The sequence below is a fragment of the Podarcis filfolensis genome, assembly GCF_964270895.1.
Source record: "Podarcis filfolensis genome assembly, chromosome: 17".
In the NCBI taxonomy this organism is placed as follows: domain Eukaryota; kingdom Metazoa; phylum Chordata; class Lepidosauria; order Squamata; family Lacertidae; genus Podarcis; species Podarcis filfolensis.
The window spans coordinates 40071020-40092087 of NC_139621.1; the positions used below are offsets into that span (position 1 = coordinate 40071020).

Below are 21068 nucleotides of genomic sequence, written 5' to 3' on the forward strand. Positions count from 1 at the left end.
AAGGGGCAGGTAAAATGTATGGTGTCTCATCATATCTTTGTCATTCTAGGTGTTTCAACATTCCTGTGCCTTGCTCCTGGTGGGATCTGGGATCCTCAAGGACCAGATCTTAGCAACTGCTCTTCACTTTGGGTCAACCATATCACGCAGAAGGTAAGGTTTTGCTTTTATCTAGCATGTCCTTGTGTTCATATCTTATGCTCCCATTCCTGCTGTGTTGCGTTTATATAAAAATATGGTTCTGCTGCGACTGAACCAAAAATCATAGCATTGCGTAGCATCTCCCAGAAAGTACAAGAAATGCAAGAAATCAGGAGACTTGGCTATAGAAAGGGGAGCAGTGAGCATATGATGTCAGACCCAAGTGAAAAAAGAGAGCATAAATTTCAGTACATACATACCCATATGTAAGGTGGTAGTCAAGAAGTAGGTTTCAAAATAGCAGGGGAAGGGAGTCTTCAAAATATTATAATTTTTTACATCTTCTCAAGAAGACCCTATTAGAACTGATGCCTTATTGTGTGCATCAGTGGTAGGATAATTGATCCAGCCAGGGGGCTAGATCTTGAAGTGGCCAGGTCCCCAGTGGGCCACCCAACTGTCAATCACCTGAATTCCCATGATATCAAGAAGCAGAACTGGCCCTGCTCGTGGCGCAGGATGCCGTGACGATGCAAGGGGTGGTTCTCTGCCCCTCCAACATTTCCCCTGCCAAGATGGAGGCATTTCAGCACACAGTGTTATCAATATTCCCCGTCAGTATTGATCATTTGTTTACTACATGAATGCTTTTAACTTTGTGCATCTTTATCTGAGGCATTTATGTTTGTAAGATATTTGAATTTCTATGTCAGTTTTAAGGTGCTTTTTATTCAGCTTTGGAAGTTATCTGAACGGAAAGGAAATAATTTCCAAAGCAGTTTAAAATTAAGAGAGTCAGACTAATATAAAAATCGCTTTAAAATCAGTAGCAACAAACACACAAAAATAAACTTTTAATTGATTGTGGACTTTCTTTTTTAAAAAGAAGAAACTGTTGATGTTGGATCTAAGCTATATTTTATAATACTTGGTTGTACCATATAAAATGACTTACCTTGCTTGTCTGTATCAAGGTCATATCACTTCCTGAATATAAGGTATTTTCCCCCATTTCTAAAATTATTTTAGCTGCTTTTCAAACAAGTATGGAATCCCTTTCCTTGTAATAGGTAAAGGGACCCCTGACTATTAGGTCCAGTCGTGGCCGACTCTGGGGTTGCGGCGCTCATCTTGCTTTATTGGCTGAGGGAGCCGGTGTACAGCTTCCAGGTCATGTGGCCAGCATCACTAAGCCGCTTCTGGTGAACCAGAGCAGTGCACGGAAACGCCGTTTACCTTCCCGCCAGAAGCGTGCTTTTGAACTGCTAGGTTGGCAGGAGCAGGGACCGAGCAACGGGAGCTCACCCCGTCGCGGGGATTCAAACCGCCGACCTTCTGATTGGCAAGTCCTAGGCTCTGTGGTTTAACTCACAGTGCCGCCCACGTCCCCTTTTTCCCTTGTAATACGTGAGCACAATATGCTCACTTTCTAAATGAGTAACGGTCATCAGAAAAAACAAGAAATGTTGTATGGCGTAACATTTTTTTTGTAGAAAAAGAATTGCTGGAACTCGCCATGAACGCCTGCCTTGTTCTCTTTTAATGGCAATGGCACCCACCTGAGAGATGCCGGAACGGAGTTCTGGCTGTGGGGAAAAGCCTTGGCACACATTTATTATGGCATAAGCATTCATGGACTAGAGTTCTCTTCTTCAGATTCGTGGAGTGTTAACTTTAGCTGACAGGTGCATATGTATAGCAGTGGAGGCAAGTGGCTGCAAAATGCAAAAAGTTCACAATCATCCTAGATTTACTATGCTAATTAACACCTACCTAGCAAATCCTAGGATTTTTGTGAAAAAGTTCTTTTTCAGTGTGCTGTTGGACACAAGATGTGAAATTGCAGGGGGCAGGGATGTGCAGTTGGAAAGCTGATAATGTACAGTTTGAAAAATGGGGAGGTGAGACACATTTAGGTGTATCCGTTTATTAAACACTTAAATGACAGGCAGTGTCAGGGACAGTATTACACAAATCATATGTGAGTAGAATATGCTCAGTTTCCATCATTACAACAAACTTCTCAAACCATATTAAAAATGCCTTCTTTTGTAAGGACTACTTACAAAAACACTGCAATATTAATGAATGTTGAGTGATGTTGGATTGAAATTAAGTGGTTTCTAGCTGTAATGGTACAAAAGAATATGAAAAAATGATTCTTTTTTCTTTGTATATAAGTAAAAGTTTAAGCTACAATAATTTAAGGAGATGGATAGAAAATAAGGGGTTTTTTAGCTGTAATGCTATGAGTTAAGGATTTGCTGGATAAACAATTTGAACTGGAATACAAGAAGGGGAGGCATGAGGAGGTCAGGGAAATATGTTATTGAAAAATAAGTTATGAACTTTATGTGTTTTTATTATTTTTTCTTTTTAATTTTTTCTTTGTTTGTATAAAATGGAAAATTCTAATAAATATCTTATAAAAAAATAAAAAATAAAAATGCCTTCTTTTTAGCCATCATTGGACAGATAATGCTTCATTGCATCCTTTAAAATTCCTGCTTCTTCTTCTTATTCTTTTCTTTTCTTTTCTTTTTTGCCTGGTTGTTACTGAGCTAAGACAGATTCATAACTGAACTGTCACTATATAATCAATAAGAGCTAGTGACCACTGATACAGGGTGTAAGCAAGGAGCAAAGCGTGCTCTGTGTTCGTATTTTTCTTTTCTTTTCTTTAGTGTGGTATGTATGATGGGGGATTTGTGCAGTCTGAAAATCTGCTTTAAAAAAAACCTTGATTGTGATCTCCACTTGTGAATGGCCACTGTGCTTACTTTGCACACACTTAGTCTTTAATTCAGTTTATTGTTCGTTGCTGCACTGTGTACAGTATTCCTAATTAACGGCTTCTCCAGGCATATCGGGGCTTCCTGAGAGCCAGTGTGGTGTAATGGTTAAGAACGGTAGACTCGTAATCTGGTGAACCGGGTTCGCTTCCCCGCTCCTCCAGATGCAGCTGCTGGGTGACCTTGGGCCAGTCACACTTCTCTGAAGTTTCTCAGCCCCACTCACCTCACAGAGGGTTTTTTGTGGGGGAGGAAGGGAAAGGAGAATGTGAGCCGCTTTGAGACTCCTTCGGGTAGTGATAAAGCGGGTATCAAATCCAAACTCCTCCTCCTCCTCCTCCCAATCCAAGGAAGGGCATAGTTCTCTGGACATTTTCTGCCAATGAGTCTCCAACACAAAGGGTGCGAGCTGACAAAGCTATATGATCACTTGGGAGAGAAGCATTTATTCGGTCAGAGGCTCTTTGAATTTTCTACCGCAGTGCATCAGACTGCCAAAGTAGACTGCCGCATTTCAGGCTGAAAACTGATGCCTTTTCAGCCATCCAAATGGCAAAATGCACTTCATATCTCTTGTTCAGAATCCTGATTCAAGGGTATCAGATTAATAGGGGGTCACATAATTTCCTATAAATCCTGGTGCATTACACTCCAGATCCATTTGAATTATTAAAGTTTTTGGACTCTAGGTTGGCTTTTCATGAAAGATACCCTTTAATATTTGAATGAAAAGGTTTTAGCTTTGCCTCATCTTCATATCCAATAACTTCCATTTCGACCATCTTACTCATACATTCATTATGACCCAATTGAGAAGATGATAAATCACTGGAAATTGAGGCTGTGTCCGTATGCTATTTGTGATAGGCTCAAATAATATTTAATCTCCCTCCCATCCTTAGAATATGGTAGGGACAGCAGTTATTATCTTCTAGGATTTTAAAAAAATTATTGCTTTAAACCTCTTCCTATTTGGCATGAATTTAGATGTGATGGAGATTGCGGGGAGTGTATGTCAATAGCACTATCTTGACATACTTTCCAAAAAAGCACCAGTGCTTTTTCATTTCCTGTTTCCACACCTCTCAGTCTCAATCAGAAGAGGGTTTTGTTTTGTTTTGCATTTCCTTTCTCTCTTTCCCTTGAGTTGTGGAGCTATGGGGGATCTGTGAGGAGCTCAGCGTCAGCCCGGGTGCAGCAGCAGAGGCAATCTGACGTTCCTGCTGCTGCACTCGCACTGCGCTGACCTTGCCACACGGCTTTCCCATGTAAGTGGCAGGCATGCTTGGTGTCAAGAAGTCAGGTGCACGACTCCTGCCTCAACTACCCGTGGTTGACACACACCTTCCTACACTTAGAAAACTTAGAAAACTTAGAAAACTAGAATGTTGGGGAGAAGGCTAGGTTGGAACTGTCATTCCGAATGCCATTGGAACTAGCGGAGGAGGCGAGGCTCCACAGCGATGCTGGAGAGGGGCTAAGCAGGGAGAGAGGCAGGTCTCCTGTTGGGGAAGAAAATCAGCGCAACACCAGGGATAGAGGGGGGCCAATGGGGGAAGCAGAGAGCAGGCTCCGGGACTCTTCGCAGGAGACCAGCGAGGAGAGCACAGGTCCTCCGCTGCCCACACCCACCCTGCGCAGAAGACTTCCACGCAGGGAAAGTAGGCGGCGACTTGGCGTCAAAGAACTTCTTTGCTGGAAGAGGTTCAAGAAACGCCCACTGACGGATTCTGCCAGCGACTGAACAGCCACGGAGTGGATGGCTGTCCAGCGAGAAACGCTTTAACCAGGCAACCTAGCCCAGAGCGGCGGTAACTTACGCACAAGCAACCCCTAAAGCCATTACAGGAACACTTCTAGTTTTGTGTGGGTACAGAATTGTTTTATAAATCTATTTCATCATGTGAGCCGCTGCCTGCATTCTGAATTGCGTGGCAAGGTCCCAAACCCTCCCAGGAAGTGGAATAAAGACACATGAAACAGTGTTTTAGGTTAATGGGCGAAAAAGGCCACAACTATATTGGTTACAGAATGTGAGTGGTATTGGCTTAGGCATTGGAAACCACACAACTATATCTGACAACTGCCCGTCTGCAGGAGTCTTGGAAGGGTTAGCCACCAGTAGGGGAACCCTGCTGATGCACATCAACTAGGAACTCCCCCAGGGTCACAGCTAGGGGTCGTGCCATGGCCCTAGCCCCCCATCTGGGGCTTTGGATGGGACCACGCCCCTCGGATTTCTTTAACGGAATACCCTTGAAATAGGAGGGGTAGGTGATGGCCACTACCTCCCCTCACCTTCAACCTAATACTCCAGTGCCTAACTGCCAGACCTTACAACGTTGTGACAAATTGCTACTAGGTAGGCGAAAAACCAAATGGCCGATGCCAATTTGCCAAGTGGAAAAAATTCCTACTAGGCCCCTATTAAAAAACAGGCAACCAACCGAAGTCCATAGCAAGGTCAGGAGATAAAGAGCCAAACCTAAGGGAGTGGGGGGCGGGAGAACGGACCGAACAGGGAGAAAAGGAACATGTCCTTGGCCGTGGGAAGTTTAAATGGCCCGCACCACGCCCCCGGTCCGTCCGGATTGGACAGCCTTGGGTTGACATGGCTGAGGACCAACCAGTGGCGCAGGGGCTTTCCCGACGCATGCGCATGGGGAGGGCTTGCTCCCAGCCCGCAACGTCATCTCCCCGGGGACACATTTTTAGCCCTTCTTAATGAATTGCCAAATTAAAACAAGAGTTTTGTAGTTTTTGTGAAGCTGCCCGATACTGCGTCAAACAATCAGTCCCTCGCTTATGAAGTGGCTGACGTAACACATGGTTTCATAAATTAGGAATGGAGGGATGAGCCATCAACAATTAACTGCTTAGAATATATTAGTCCAGGGATGGAAAGTTCAGCGTTGTGTGATCTAATTTGTTTTTACTGGAACTCCAAAATATGCCAAATGGAGCAAGAGCCAAAATGGTGGCAAAATGGTGGCCATACACTGGGTTGACTTGTATTTATGTTTACAAATCTGAGTCGTTGGTTTCTTTTAAGTAGTCCATGTTCAGTCTGAACAGAACATGATCTGAGTGTTTTATTTTGTCCCGGGACAGTAGCTGGGGTCTGTCGGTTATTTTCTTCATCAAATTTGGGGTGGGGTGGAATGCACACTCCTAGTAAATAAGGCTCTTAGTGAAGTCTGCTGATTATCATATAAATCCTCTTAAAAGCAGACTTCAAATCTGGAGCCCCAAATTAGAGCATGGTATTTCAGTAGTAGGTGTAGTGGTTTTGACTTTGTGGAGATGTCTTGGAAATATTAACCTAGTTTGAGAGTGTTGACTATACCAGGAAGGCAGTGGGGTTAATCAGTGCTCTCGGCACTGGGGTGGCATTTACATAGGAAGATAACAATTTGTTTTCTCTGGGCATGGCTTTGTCTCATGTTGTGTGATTATCTGCCAAAAAAACTTTATTTCATCTTGGCAAAAAAAAAAAGCATTTATCCTTGTTTAGCTTGAGACTGGATTCATGGATTTGATTCAAGTTGATGGCCAACATCTGGTCTTGATCTTACAGTGATGTGTTAAGGTTTCATCAATGAATCCTTTTAGAACTCTTAAGAAGTCCTTTCTTTGAAAGGTTTTGGGTGTACTTGTGATCCCAGATGGCAGTGCTGAAAAGAGAAACTCACAAAGGTTGTGTTGTCACTTTAGTGCTCTGGTTTGTCAGGGATATGTGCCAAAGGCTTATTGAGTCATCCAGTTTGAAAATGACTCTTCTAGGTGTTTGAAGTACATATTTTCCCATTAAGCTTTTTTAAAAAAATCTACTCAAATGTGTTTTCCTATTGTGGCAGCTACACAATTGTGTGAATACAAACTGCTCATCTTTGTAGCTTGTTTCTGTGGAAAAGCATCCAAAACAATCAAGAATACCCCATGGGCCTATGATTTCTGCCTATTGCTAATCTGGGGGGTTCTGAAGTCCTGCGCAGGTCTTCTCTGAAATAACTGTGGTGGGATCTACACAACATATAAAAAACGCTGTGAAAATTGTTTTTAAAAAAAAAGTTTCAAAAAACACGTTGAATTTTGCATAGCTCACTGTTGACACCTAGTGTCACATTTATATATTGCACTTTGCAACACATTTTAAACATTTTATTTGCAGCTGTGTAGATGAGTCCTGTGATATCAGCCCCTGCATCTATTTCAAAACGACCATTTCTTTCACAAATAATTAAGAATAGTCTCCAGGGAGAGTCACTGTTTTCACAAAACAGATGTCCTAAAAAAAAAAAAAAAATCTGTTGTTTAGAGCTGTGGTTACTTACCCGTACCCCACCAAAAACAACCCCACATAAAAAGGGTTTTAAATAATTTTTTTAAAATTAAAAAAGCACACACATTAAAAAGCGGTTTAAAAGAATGTAAACAGTATTCTCTGCTGGGCAACAGCAGTCTTTTTGTAGTCTGTCAGACCCTGCCCTAGGCCTGGTGGAGAGACGCAGGAGCAGGACCCTCAGACTCTCAGCAGATTTCAGTCTGAGATCCTCTGATACAGATATTTCCCCCATAAGGTGGTTCTAAGCACTGATGCTCAAAACCGTCCTTTCAGTTTTGTAATTGCACATCAGTAATAATAATAATAATAATAATAATAATAATAATAATAATAATAATTATTATTTATACCCCGCCCATCTGGCTGGGCTTCTCCAGCCACTCTGGGCGGCTTCCAAAAAAAATATTAAAATACTGTACTACATCAAACATTAAAAGCCTCCCTAAACAGGGCCACCTGTTTAGTACCGAGAGAAGGGAAATAAAGAAGAACTGCCACTATATTGTGCCTCAATCTACTGTGAAGTTTCACTGCTAGTGCTGATTTATGAATCTCAACAGGCGTCCTTCTTTAATCAAAGGCACCCTCCTTTAATGGAGAAATTAAAAGGCAGTTCCTGCCTGTTGATCATCTTCAGTCTTGGCGACGAAAAAGAACAAACACAAAAGGCATCATCCAAAATGATAAAAATACATTCTCAAAATGACTAAAGAGGGAGGGTATTTATGCATAAAAAGGTAATAAGGCTTTAATTCTATATATACTTACCTGGTGGTAAATCTCCCAGAATTAAATGGGACTTGCTTCTGAATAGACATGTATATGATTTTGCTGTAAGGGAGGCTGAGTAAGATTATGTTGTTGTTGTAGCTGTAGTTGTAGGTTAATTCATGATAGTCCCAAGAAAAGCAGCTAACTGAGTGGAGGATGACATCTTCGGGTTGTAGAAGATTTAGAATTTTTCAGAATTGATTTTATAATTTAAGACATTGAAATAGAGCAGGGCTTTCTAAACTTGGCTCTCCAGGTGTTGTTGGACTACAACTCCCATCATCCCTGACTACTGGTTTTGCTAGCTGGGGGTGATGGGAGTTGTAGTCCAAAAAAAAAAACCTGACAAGTGGAGGACCAAGTTTTAGAAAGCACTGATGCAGAGCATTAATGAAGAACATTTGCATATACAACTAAAGCCTGTTATGACGCTTTTTTCCATAAATACAACTGAGCTGTGAATCAGGAAGTCCTTGGTTTGAATCTTGTTTCTGTCCTGAACTCACTATGTGGCCTTAAATCTCTAAGCGCACATGCATGAATGTGCTAAATGGGGAGGTGATAATACTGACTGACTTTACAGGGATGTTGTAAAGATTACAACCCGATAATGTACGTGAAGCACTTCAAACGCATGAAAGCTCTTGGCAAATGTTGCTGTTGTGAAGTTGATCCCGAACCTCCCTGATATGAGAGCCCAAACTCGGTTTTCAGCCGAGGCCGTGAAATATCTCAACGCTTTCTTGCCTTCTTTGAACCGTAGTTGAAATCGGGAGAGACAGCTGCCAACGTCGCTAGAGAACTTGCCGAGCAAACAAAAAGCCACCTGAACGCCGGAGACATCACCTACTCCGTTCGCGCCATGGATCAGTTGGTGGGTTTGCTGGACGTACAGCTGCGGAACTTGACGCCCGGCGGAAAAGACAGCGCTGCGCGTAGCTTAAACAAGGTAAGTCATAACGGCCAGTGAAGCCACCGCCATCTTTGTCTTTCTCGTCTGCGTTTTGCTGTGAGAAGTCCTCTTGCATCTGTCACGGGAGCTGTGGACCTCGGCCCTCTGCTAACTTAACAGATCATCTTTTTTTTATATAAAGTTTTTTATGTATACAACAAGAAAAAAGAAAAAAAACACAAATACCAAATTGCACACAAATTACAAAAATAACCATAGACACATAATTTTCTTAGCAAACAATAAAACATCTATTGGTCTTAACACTAAAGACCCAACCTCCCGTCTATTCCATATTTCAAATCCATATTACTTATTGCCAATACACACTGTTATCATAATTAAACTTATTCTCGATAAATCTAATTTCTTATATCTACCTTGCAACTATTACTGAAGTTCCTCGAATGCTGCAACAGAATTTAAACTACTATATTTCTTTTTCAGATATTCTTTGAAAACCTCCCATTTTGAAACAAATTCCTGTTTTGATTTATTCTGTATTTTTTCTGATAAACCATCTAATTCGGCATATTCTGTCAGCTTTTGGATCCAATCTTGTATAGAGGGGATTTCATTACTCTTCCATTTTGCTGCGATCAAAACAGATCATCTTTTGACTCCCTGCAAAATATTTGTTTATTCCAAGAGCAATTCGGGCTTCAGATAACATTAGAATGCAGGTCCAGCGTGAGACAGCTCTTTGTAGCTTTGTCCCAGTGGATAGTAGGAGCGGGTAGCAGAATAATACTTCCCTGGCGATATATATACTAGAGTAACTTGAGAGAGCCGTGTTGGCAGCGCTGCAAGAACTATAGTGGCCGTCTGAGTAACTCCTGCACCAGTAGGCATTGCTGGAGGAGATCAAAATCAAACATATAGGGAATAGGCAGTTGCAGCCTCCTTTCCCCATCCATTTCCCCTCTTCCAGATTCGTAAGAATTTTCCTGTTGAGAATTCTGAAGGCTCTGACAGGAATATGCAGAGGGAGTTGAAGGCGACTGAAATCTCAGCTTATTTTTCCTAAATTTTGGGACTGGGAAGAGCGGAGAAATTAACAGTGGTGAAGGAGAGAAGAGGAAACAACAGCAGATAGAGGGAGAAACAGCCAGGACTTTAGTCTTCCCCATACCGTATTTTTCGTTCCATAAGACGCACTTTTCCCCTCTTAAAATCTAAGGGGAAATGTCTGTGCGTCTTATGGAGCGAATGTGTGGTCCATGGGGCTGGGGGGGGACCCAGGCTTCCCCTGCCAGCCCCGACCTGCTCTTTGAGGCTGGCTGTGGGGGAAAGCCGCGCTTCCCCCCACCGCCAGCCCCACAAGCTCAGGGGGGCAGTGGCAAGGCTGCATCTTGGGGGCTGGCGGTGGGGGAAAGCAGGTCGAAAGGAACCCAAAGCCTCCGGAGTGCAACAGGAACTCCCGCCGTGCTCCGGAGGCTTCGGTTTGCCTTCACTGAAGGCTACTGAACGCACCTTGAACGCACTGAACGCACCTTGTTTTAGAGGGGGAGAACAAGAAAAAAAATTCTCCTCTCTGCGCAGCGCCCCTTCAGCGAAGCGGCAGGAGAAATGGAGCCCCTAAAACAAGGTGCGTCCTATGGTCGGGTGCGTCCTATAGAGCGCGAAAAATATGGTATATGCAGTTCTGTTGACCTTGATGTTCTCTATCTGTTGGTGGTGAACAGCGCCAACCCACTCAAAAGGGAAAATGAAGAAACTGCCTCAGACAGCATTCTTTTGGCCCCTGATTTCTTCTCCTATTCCTTTGGGAAACTAGGTGGAATATAGTTTTGTAATTAATCATAATGAGTTATGGGTTGCCAGCTCGTAAAGGAGTGATAAAAGATAAAGTGATAAAAGAAAGGTCACCAATGAAATTGATCAAAAGCACTCCTGCCTGTGTCCACCACTGGTTGAAAAAAATGTAATAAAAAGAAGAAGAGCTAATTTCCAGGCAACCCAAGATCTGCTTTGATCACCATAATCTTTTCTGGATTGCTTTAGTTTGCTTTTCTTAATTTTCTTTAGCCACCCTAACTTGGAACAATTAAGAACCAAGACTATTGTTCTCTTGGATAAGTGGGAAAGTTGGGGACATAGTGTTACGCCTCTTCCATACACAATATGGAATAGCAATGGAGGGAAAGACTCGCTAGCGTGGCTTCGTTTGAGAGTGACCCACGGGGTTGCAGTGAAAGCTTAGCCGCAGTGGGTGACCTCCGGTGCCACAAAAATAGATTTCCATGCCAGCCATGGGTTTTCCCTTCCTCCCCACTGCAGGCCCTTCATGCACACCCAAAATCTGATCTGGAGGGTTGTGGAACTTTCCGGACCACATATTTTTTGGAGGGAGGAGGAGTGCAGCTGTGGGGCTGCAGTGGAAATGGGAGGAAGGGAAAGTCTCACTGTGCAAGTGGAAATCGGTTGCACAATCAGACAAGCTGTTGGATTTATTTATTTAATAAAATGTATTTAAAAATCTATGTACATAAAATATTAACCCATTTACCTTTTAAAAAAAATCTTTGAACTCAGTGGGACTTACTGCTGCATAGACATGTATAGAATTGGGCTACCAATAAAATAGATGGATCAATTAAACTATCTTATCATTTAAAAATATTACTCAAGCATTAGGTTTTCCATTTATCTTTGATACAAATTGTTAGAAAAAATAAGGGTGACGGGTCCCATTTTAGAATGATTTGTTTTATTTATTGTTTTATATGCTGCTTTCCATTCAAGTGAATCCCAATGCACTTTGCAAAGTAAAAGCAATAACAAAAGAGACATTCCTTCTTCTGTTTTATGCGGGAGGGAATCTCTTCATTCTGTTGCAGAATTATAATTGGGTCATTATAAATCAGAAGAAAAAATACCTTTTTCCTTATCCATACATATGCCAGTTTTGTATATCTAATTAATTTCTGATAGCTTAATTGTAATTAATAATCATATGTCAATTGAAATGCATTTGATTAATTGACTGGGACGAGGTCTAAACCAGTGGCTCTGCTAATGTTGTTGGAATCCAATGTATGTAGGGACAACGGTTACTCACCCCTGTCACTGCAGAGGTTGAATATCAAGGTGGAATAACAGACTTTATCACTTCATACTGCAAGTGGAGGATTTTTAATGGCCCTGTGTTTTATATGGCACACGAGGGAGAAAGGTTATAGCCCAGCAGTTTTCTTGCTAAGGTGCTTTTTTCTGTTTGCAGTGAGCTTTTTCATGTAGGGAAACACTAAAAAACATGACACATACACAGACCCATTGTATTCTGAAGTGGTACAGTTCATTCTGTTACCTCCTTCTGCTGCTTTTGTAGTTCATTCCTAAGACATTTAATTGGCTGCCAGTCTTTGGCGAAGTCATTGTGGGTCCGGTTCTCCCATGGCCACCGGTTTGTGCCACTGCTTTAACAGTACCCAATAACCTCTTGCCTCAAAAGTTCTGGAGATGGTGCAGTTTCTCTTGTTGATCTGCATACGGGGACCGTCTAATAAGACCACGAAAACAGTTTTGTTCTCAGAGCCTAAGCAAAAGCCAAGCTAAAAAAAGATTAAGAATGTTTTTATCATCTAGGTATGCCTGGAGTTGCTAAGCAACCCTATGCTCAATTATGTTGCTAGGAAACGGGAGCTCAGATACTGGACCGTGATTTACTGGGTTATCAACACTCAAAGATCCCCTGGGGAGCGAATGGATAACAGCCTCCTTAAGAGGCATAGACAGCTTCCCTGTCATCATTTAAAATGTTACAGAGCACCTAAATTAATAATAATTGTGGACGGCATGATAACTGGAAAGCAGCCTCTCCTTACAAATTTTTATTAGCCAGGAAAGGCAGAGATGAGCATGTGGTTCGAGACAATTCGCCTGTCAATACGTGAGCAGGAAACAATCCATGGCTTGCAGCTCGGACATCATTACAACCATGGTCTCCTCATCACACTGAACGCAAAGATTTTGCAACTATATCTGGGCCTGACTCAGACACAGCAATGTCTGTCTGGATGTGCATATCTCACAGAGCCATCATTGCGAGAGACTTCAGCACCAACTCCAATGTCATCTCAGGCAGTGGTTCTTATTAGGCAGAAACGTGGCCTGTGGAAACCACTGACTACTCCTGGTGGGTGCGCAGCATCACAAACACACTTTCAAGCTGGTAGAGTTCAATGGGCAAAGATTAAACCTTTGTGGATAATGTGACTCCACCACCTCATCTGGCCACTGATGAGTGAAAAGCAACGCAGTCCCACCATCACCCTGTTGTTGTTGTAGTTGTTGTTGTTGTTGTTGTTCAGTCGTTTAGTCAGGTCCGACTCTTTGTGACCCCATGGACCAGAGCACGCCAGGCACTCCTGTCTTCCACTGCCTCCTGCAGTTTGGTCAAACTAATGCTGGTAGCTTTAAGAACACTGTCCAACCATCTCATCCTCTGTCGTCCCCTTCTCCTTGGGCCCTCCATCTTTCCCAACATCAGGGTGTTTTCCAGGGAGTCTTCTCTTCTCATGAGGTGGCCAAAGTCTTGGAGCCTCAGCTTCACAATCTGTCCTTCCAGTGAGCACTCAGGGCTGATTTCCTTCAGAATGGAGAGGTTTGATCTTCCTGCAGTCCATGGGACTCTCAAGAGTACCAGAATTCAAAAGCATCAATTCTTCGGCGATCAGCTTTCTTTATGGTCCAGCTCTCACTTCCATACATCACTACTGGGAAAACCAGAGCTTTTACTATACGGACCTTTGTTGGCAAGGTGATGTCTCTGCTTTTTAAGACGCTGTCTTAAGGACCAGGCGTCTTTTAATTTCGTGGCTGCTGTCACCATCTGCAGTGATCATGGAGCCCAAGAAAGTAAAATCTCTCACTGCCTCCATTTCTTCCCCTTCTATTTGCCAGGAGGTGAGGGGACCAGTGGCCATGATCTTTTTTTTTTTGATGTTGAGCTTCAAACCGTATTTTGGGCTCTCCTCTTTCACCCTCATTAAGAGGTTCTTTAATTCCTCCTCACTTTCTGCCATCAAGGCTGTGTCATCTGCATATCTGAGGTTGTTGATATTTCTTCCAGCAATCTTAATTCCAGCTTGGGATTCATCCAGCCCAGCTTTTCGCATGATGAATTCTGCATATAAGTTAAATAAGCAGGGAGACAATATACAGCACCCTAGTACCACCCAAAAGCAAAGCAGTATTCCCTCGTATTTGCAGTCAAATATACAGGGCCGGCCAGCCCATGAGGTGAGCTAAAGCAGCTGCCTCAGGTGGCAGAATCTTGCAGGGTGATGCCCCCACAGATCACCAACTCACAAAAGTTCTATGAAATCTTGTCAGAAGAACCAGTTGCCCGACCTCAGTAAGCAAGGCTTTGGTGGTGGGGAGGGTCCTGGCAGCTTCTCGTTTCACCTCAAGACAGCGAGACATAAAGAGAACATGGCAGTTGTACTTACTGCCGTCTGGTAAAGCAGCTCATTAGACAGCTTTTTATGAGCAATTTTAAAATCCAGGTAACTCTAAGAAGTCCTGCTATAGTGGCCCCCTGTTAAGGGTGAGTCAGCTGAATCACGTCCCTCCATTATAATGAGAATTTGAGGTGGGAGAGTAGGTCCTACTGTTTATAGTTCGAAAATGGCGTGGTGGACTACTTTGAAGCTTGCCAGTTTGAGGGTGGAGGAATATCTTATTTGAGTAGGCTAAATGTTTGGCAAGACACTCTGGCACAAAACAATTTGAAGGGAATACCTTCTCCTGTTCAGACCTGCTCAGTCACTAAAGTAATCTTCTTAGGCCTTCTTGGTTGTGGCCACACTTTGCAGAAACTCATCTTTCAGTGACCTGGCAGAGGACTATTTTTCTTGTGGAGCCCATTCTTTGGAATAATCTTTTCCCCAAAGAAAAGGGGGTTACATTGATGGTGAGGCCGTTTCAGCATATGCTGAAAATGGACCTGTTTAGTGGGGCCTTTACTGGCTCTTGGTGCCAGCCATTTGGTATATCATTTTAAGTAAAATATTGTATTGGCTATTCATGCTACTTAATTTATCTTGTTGTTTTATTTTAATGAGATTTTAAAAAACAAACACCAACATTTCAAAATAGATAGATGATAGATAGATAGATAGATAGATAGATAGATAGATGATAGATAGATCATAGATAGATATAGATAGATGATAGACAGACAGATGATAGATAGATACATTTGATAGATAGATAGATAGATGATAGATATAGATAGATAGATAGATAGATAGATAGATAGATAGATAGATAGATGATAGATAGATAGATAGATGATAGATAGATCGATAGATAGATAGATTAAGATTAGATAGATAGATAGATGATAGATAGATGATAAATAGATAGATATAGATAGATGATAGATAGATGATAGAGATAGATAGATGATAGATTGATTAGATAGATAGATAGATAGATAGATAGATAGATAGATAGATAGATAGATGATAGATAGATGATAGATAGATAGATAGATGATAGATAGATAGATAGATAGATAGATGATAGATAGATAGATAGATAGATATAGTACTTAGAAAAATTATATACTTGTTGGGGTGTTGGGGTGAAAGTCAAGTGGTTAAACTCAGCACAGAAAATGCCCCCCTGCAAAAAAAATTAAAAATTGCTTTGTTGGAATGATTCACCATGACATAGTCGGCCACCATATTTTTTTCCACATGGCTCACAGAATGCTGCTGCTTCAAAGGTGGAGAACCTGTGGCCTTCCAGATGTTGTTGGACATCAACTCCCAGCATGGAGTTGATGTCCATTCGCTTTGCTGGCAGAGGCTGATAGGAGAGTCATATGTTCCTCACCTGCATTGCTGAAATGAGCCACCAAATTTGCTGGCTCTAAATTGGGGGCCTAGTTTTGTTTCAGCACCGTTGATCAGGTACGTTCCAAGCTGCTGTCTGGTTCAAGGAATGACAGTCATACTTGCTTCTTCCAGACAGGTTGGAAGATTATCAGGGATTAACATTAATTTATAACAGACACTGTGGAGATGGTATTTTTATTTTAAACAGTTGGAATAAAACTGCAGAAAAACCTCCTGAACCTGTAGCCTTATTTTTCACATCAGTGAATTCCCTGTCCCCTCTCATTAGCTTTGAACTATTAACACCTTTTAAAATTACTTTATTCTCTCTTGTTTAAGAAATGTAATTGCGGAAAGCTTTTTATACTAATTTTCACATTCTTATAACATTGCTTATGATTTAACAACAAACTCATTATATTCCTTTATTATTTTTTTCTTTTGCTCATCATATGGATAGTGGCCAAATGATTTACTTATCTTGTCAAACAAATATTTATTTTGAGAAGTCAAGCTGTTTATATATTTTATATGTTTCCAAATACTTTTGCTGTTCTTCGTCCGCCTTCAATCTGTCATATATTTCCCCAAATTGTGTTCTGTTAGGCAGATTTTCTAACTTTCTGATAGCTTGCATAATTAAACCCTTTAATTCAGATTCCTGCCTTATAAGTTAAATCATCTAAAATAAGTTTGTTTTCTCAGCTTGTTTAAAAAAACAATATAATCTGCATAAATTGTGGGTTCTGTTGCGGCGTTCAGCACATTGTAGATTAAAGCAGAAGGGGTAAAGATTAGTTCTTGAATATGAAATGGGAATTGAATAAACTATATAATTGTAATGAGTTGGATTCAGAGAAGTTCCCACTGAAGGCTTGGATGGAAGATGACTTTCCTGTCCCCACCCAAACCTCTCCCAATATTCATTTTTTAATATGAATTTTATTAGTATTTTCCAAACAACAACACGAAAGATATCAAAAGATAACAATACGCAACACACAAAAATCAACATTCGAAAACTAAAAAAGCAACAAAAACCAAACAAAAAACCAAACAAATCCATATCTTACAAGTTAATATTGTAAACACTAAAGCAACAACAAGACATTGACTTCTACCAATCCCACAGCACCTCCTTTATCTCTCATTCTGTCTTCCTGTTTTCCTGTTTTCTTTATCCTCTCTATCCTAACATCTAGATATAAAACCTTCTTTCACATCCTTTCACTTCACAAGGTTATTCCAGACTCAGCCAGATTTCTGCCCTTGAACCTTGACTTTTGAGGTATTCATTTAACCTCTCCCAATATTCAGTGGACCCTGCTGCATTGGGGAGGCTTTGGCATTGAGACGCTAGATCAGATTTCAGGGTAGGGCTTGTAATCCAAAACAACTGAAGGCTGTGCTAAAGAGTGTTGAATTCTGAGTCAGCTTACATTCTGAGTCATTCACTTGCTCTTTTTCCTTGCATAATTCTCCAGAATGTAATGGCTTTTCACACAAATCCAGAGAACGAAATCAGGAGTGGCAGGGGTAAATTGGATGCCCGGCAGAATGTGGTTTTGTAAATCGCTTAGAGGTTGTTTTTATATTAGGTGGTATATAAATATCTGGAAGAACTGCACATCCATGGGCGCATCCAAACTCTTGTCCCATTGAAAGTAAATTGGTTATTTGGGGGTGCTGATACACAAATGAATAGCATTCTCTGCATCAGGGCACCAGTGTTCAATGAAATACAGTTCACATGATCCTGCAAATGACATCTGAGTCAGCAAAATGATGCTTATTTTGGTGTGGCGATGAGGTCTCTTGGGGCCTGAATTCATATGACAGTACTTCATAAGCAGCCCAGGGGAAACATTCTTGCATATCCAGAAGCCTTTATCTGTAGTGCTCAGAGGTGGACATCTCAAAACTACGACCAGATACAAGGAGCAATTTCAGGGAAGGCTTCAAAATAAGCTTGAGTTGGTCATTGGATGAAGGAATTCTTTTAAAGAGAGTTTTGATTGGAAATATTATCTCTCGTGGCCCCTACTCTACAGTTCTATGATTCTTTGTTTACTGCTTGTCTTAGTACTTTTCTTATAAATAACAATTAAGCAGCTAACTTGTCCTCAGTGATATTGAAATACTGCTACTGCCTAGCTTAGCATGCTTTCTTGGAAACAAGTTGTAAGAGAAACGAGTTTTGCAGTAGATGTTTTATATAATTTTGCTTTCTCCTGTCACTAACTTTTTTATTCTGTGTTTATAACAACCATCTTTATGGATACAGCTTCAGAAACGGGAGCGCTCCTGCAGAGCCTATGTCCAGGTACTTTCACATTCCTCCCCTCTGTGCATATCATAGTTTGGCTTTCTGTTCCTTATTATTACAGCACCATCAGTGGACACCAAAACCACATAGAATTTGTAATGGGGGAAATAGACATTTTTTTATTCCAAAGAAGAAAAGTAAATAATGAGGGAAAACAACTGAAGGAAGGAATGGTAAGACAAATAGAGGACTGATACCAAGTGCAGAAAAAATCCCATTTGTAGAGCTCCAGGAAATCACAGTTGCAGCAGATCATTTAAGCAGGTTGTGGGTGTTGTGTTTTTGGTGAGTTATGAGCTTACAGCTTCGCAGAAATATTTGACACCGAGGGTTTTTTCCATGGGTGAGAGCTTGAGTGAATACAGCATATCAGGCTGACAAAATATCACTGTATCATGTGTTCAGACTTGTATTAAATTTGCCGTGGATGCAACATGCCTGGAGATTCAACACTTAATCCCAACTCTCTGATACATGCCCAGCTCTCTATTTCCACCGAGATGCCCTCTGTCTGGTTCCCTGTAACCTCACTTCTCGCACTGAGAGAGCCGCCAGAAGGCCCTTGGCGCTGGACCTCAGCGTCAAGAAGCTAAAAACGCTCTCCTTTTCCAAGGCCACTATGAGAGCCAGTGTGGTGTAGTGGTTAGAGTGTCCGGCAGGACCTGGGTTCAAATCCCCACTCAGCCAGGAAGCTCACTGGGTGACTTTAAGTTAGTTTAGTCACAGCCTCTCAGTTGGATTCACAGAAAGGTTTTTGTGGATTGGTGGCCCATTGTTGAAGTTCAGCAGTTTTGAGTTTAATGTATATTTACAGCAAGGAAAATCTGCTTTTCATTTGTGTCAGCAGGAATGTCATTTCAAGTCCTGCAGTCACACAGACAAAGAAACATACCATTGTTTATTCCTAAGCATTTAACTTTCACATAAGAGCATGTGTCCTTTTTTATTGCTCATGGACTCCTCCTTGCCAGCCAAGACTAGTGAGAAATGACCAGTCGGTATAAACTGCCACTGAGGTGGTCCGCTGCGCTGTCAAACAGCTTTTACTTATTTCATGGCCACAATAAAGTGAGATAGCAAGCACAACTCCCAAGATCCCCTTTGTCAAGAGATAGTGCCACTTCAGATCTCAGCTGTGCGTGGGTTGCAGTTCATATATTTATTTTGCTGCAGAACGTATTGGTGAACGTATATTACATCTCATTTCCCATTCCTTCACTTGAGAGCGCTACACCATCTGCTTGTGAAGGGACTCACAGGGAAGAAGTGTGTATCCCCTGTCAACAAAGACTCGCAGATACACCTTGATCTCTTAAAGAACAAACCACTTGTACAAGTCCACAGAAAAGAACTGAGGAACTTCTGTAGGCATGAATTGTTGTGTGACAAGTAAAGCTGAGTCATTTACAAGGCCTGAGTCTTCTAAGCAAGAGAATGATTGCCTCTTTGCTAAGTGCAGTTTCTTAGCTGCAGACAGTAATTACCTAATTCAGGTCCACAGAGCTTTCTGTCACTGTCATTGATTCAATTCTTCTTTTTAGGTCCCTGTTAAAAACCAATATTGCCACTTAAAGGAAAGTTTCTGGTTAGGTTTTTTCTATATATAAAGAACAATTAGGAACAAGGCTGTCACCTCAGTCGAGTAGAGAGTTGTGAAGACGTCAGCAAGGCAAGGCGCTGTGGAAAATGGCGGCTGGCAAAAATGGGTTCAGGGCAAAGACTGGATCCCAGATATGGGAAATGCGTGGAGGGAATGGGTAGGGAGATATGAGAGTTGTCCATCTCATACACAGAGCCAGAAACATTGATTAAGTTGAGAAGGATGGGCAGTGAAACTGGGTGTATTGCGTTCTATAATGAGCGGATGGGGCTCTCGCAGGAAATCAATCTTATTCCTCTTCTTCGCAGGCCATGGTGGAAACAGTCAATAACCTCTTGCAGCCGCAAGCTTTAAATGCATGGAGGGACCTGCCTGCAAGTGATCAGCTTCGTGCAGCGACCATGTTATTGGACACCGTGGAAGAAAGTGCCTTTGTACTGGCTGACAACCTTCTCAAGACTGATATCGTGCGGGAGAACACGGACAACATTCGTGAGTAGCAGAAATAATTGGGGTGAAACTTGTTTCGGTGGCATCCACTCACTTGCGTTGGCACGGGCTTCCTAAGAACAAGTGACAATAAAGTAGTTTGTGCAAGAGTTACTTAGTTTTCACACTTAGCAGCCCGTGAACAATTTATGTGAGACTTGCAGTCTACAGAGCATCAGTAAAGCATGGCCAAAATAGTAGATCAAGGAAGTAGTGTTGCATACTAACTTTTGGCAGAATTAATTTTTCTAGGCACAATCTGGTGGCTTGGGTTAAATGTGCAGAGGAATTTCAAGGACTGAAGAACTTTATCAGGATCAGCCTGGCCCCATCTGACAGATGGACAGGGGCCACCTATCTGCCAATCATGTGGCATCATTATGATGTCACCTGGTAAGCACCTGATGCAGCTTACCTTTCAAAACCCCTAGTGGAGGGGGTTCCACTTGGGAACCACATCGCAAGGGATGTTGTCAGCCCCACGTTCAACACTTTAGGAAGCTCTGAGCATGGGGTTGGTAAATGACTTGACAGGGAGGGGAGAAACAAGGCTCTCTCACCCACCTGGACAAAGCAGCATCTCTCTCGCTTCTCATCAGCTGACGTAGAAGGGATCAACTCTGCATAGCAGGGAATTTGGTGTGGAAAATGTTGCCCATACTAGAATCCATTTGCAGGGTCTCATGTTTTTATTTGGGGGTGTGGGGACAATATTATATATATTGATTGTATTCTGAATTTCTAATCATTTATATCCTTTGGAATGTTTTGCATGCATTTCATTTTTCACTTCTTTCATACCAA

General features: G+C 41.8%; 1 protein-coding gene across 19 annotated transcripts in view; it reads left to right on the forward strand.

Annotated features, from left to right (window-relative positions):
* Positions 1 to 21068, forward strand: part of ADGRL3 (adhesion G protein-coupled receptor L3) — a 531565-nt gene that overhangs the window by 365980 nt on the left and 144517 nt on the right. For all 19 annotated transcript variants that reach the window (XM_083592813.1, XM_083592800.1, XM_083592815.1 and 16 more), the window contains 4 exons: positions 50 to 153; positions 8813 to 8998; positions 18134 to 18172; positions 20084 to 20267. In XM_083592813.1, coding sequence (XP_083448939.1) covers positions 50 to 153; positions 8813 to 8998; positions 18134 to 18172; positions 20084 to 20267 — 513 coding nt within the window. The remainder of the gene's footprint in view (positions 1 to 49; positions 154 to 8812; positions 8999 to 18133; positions 18173 to 20083; positions 20268 to 21068) is intronic.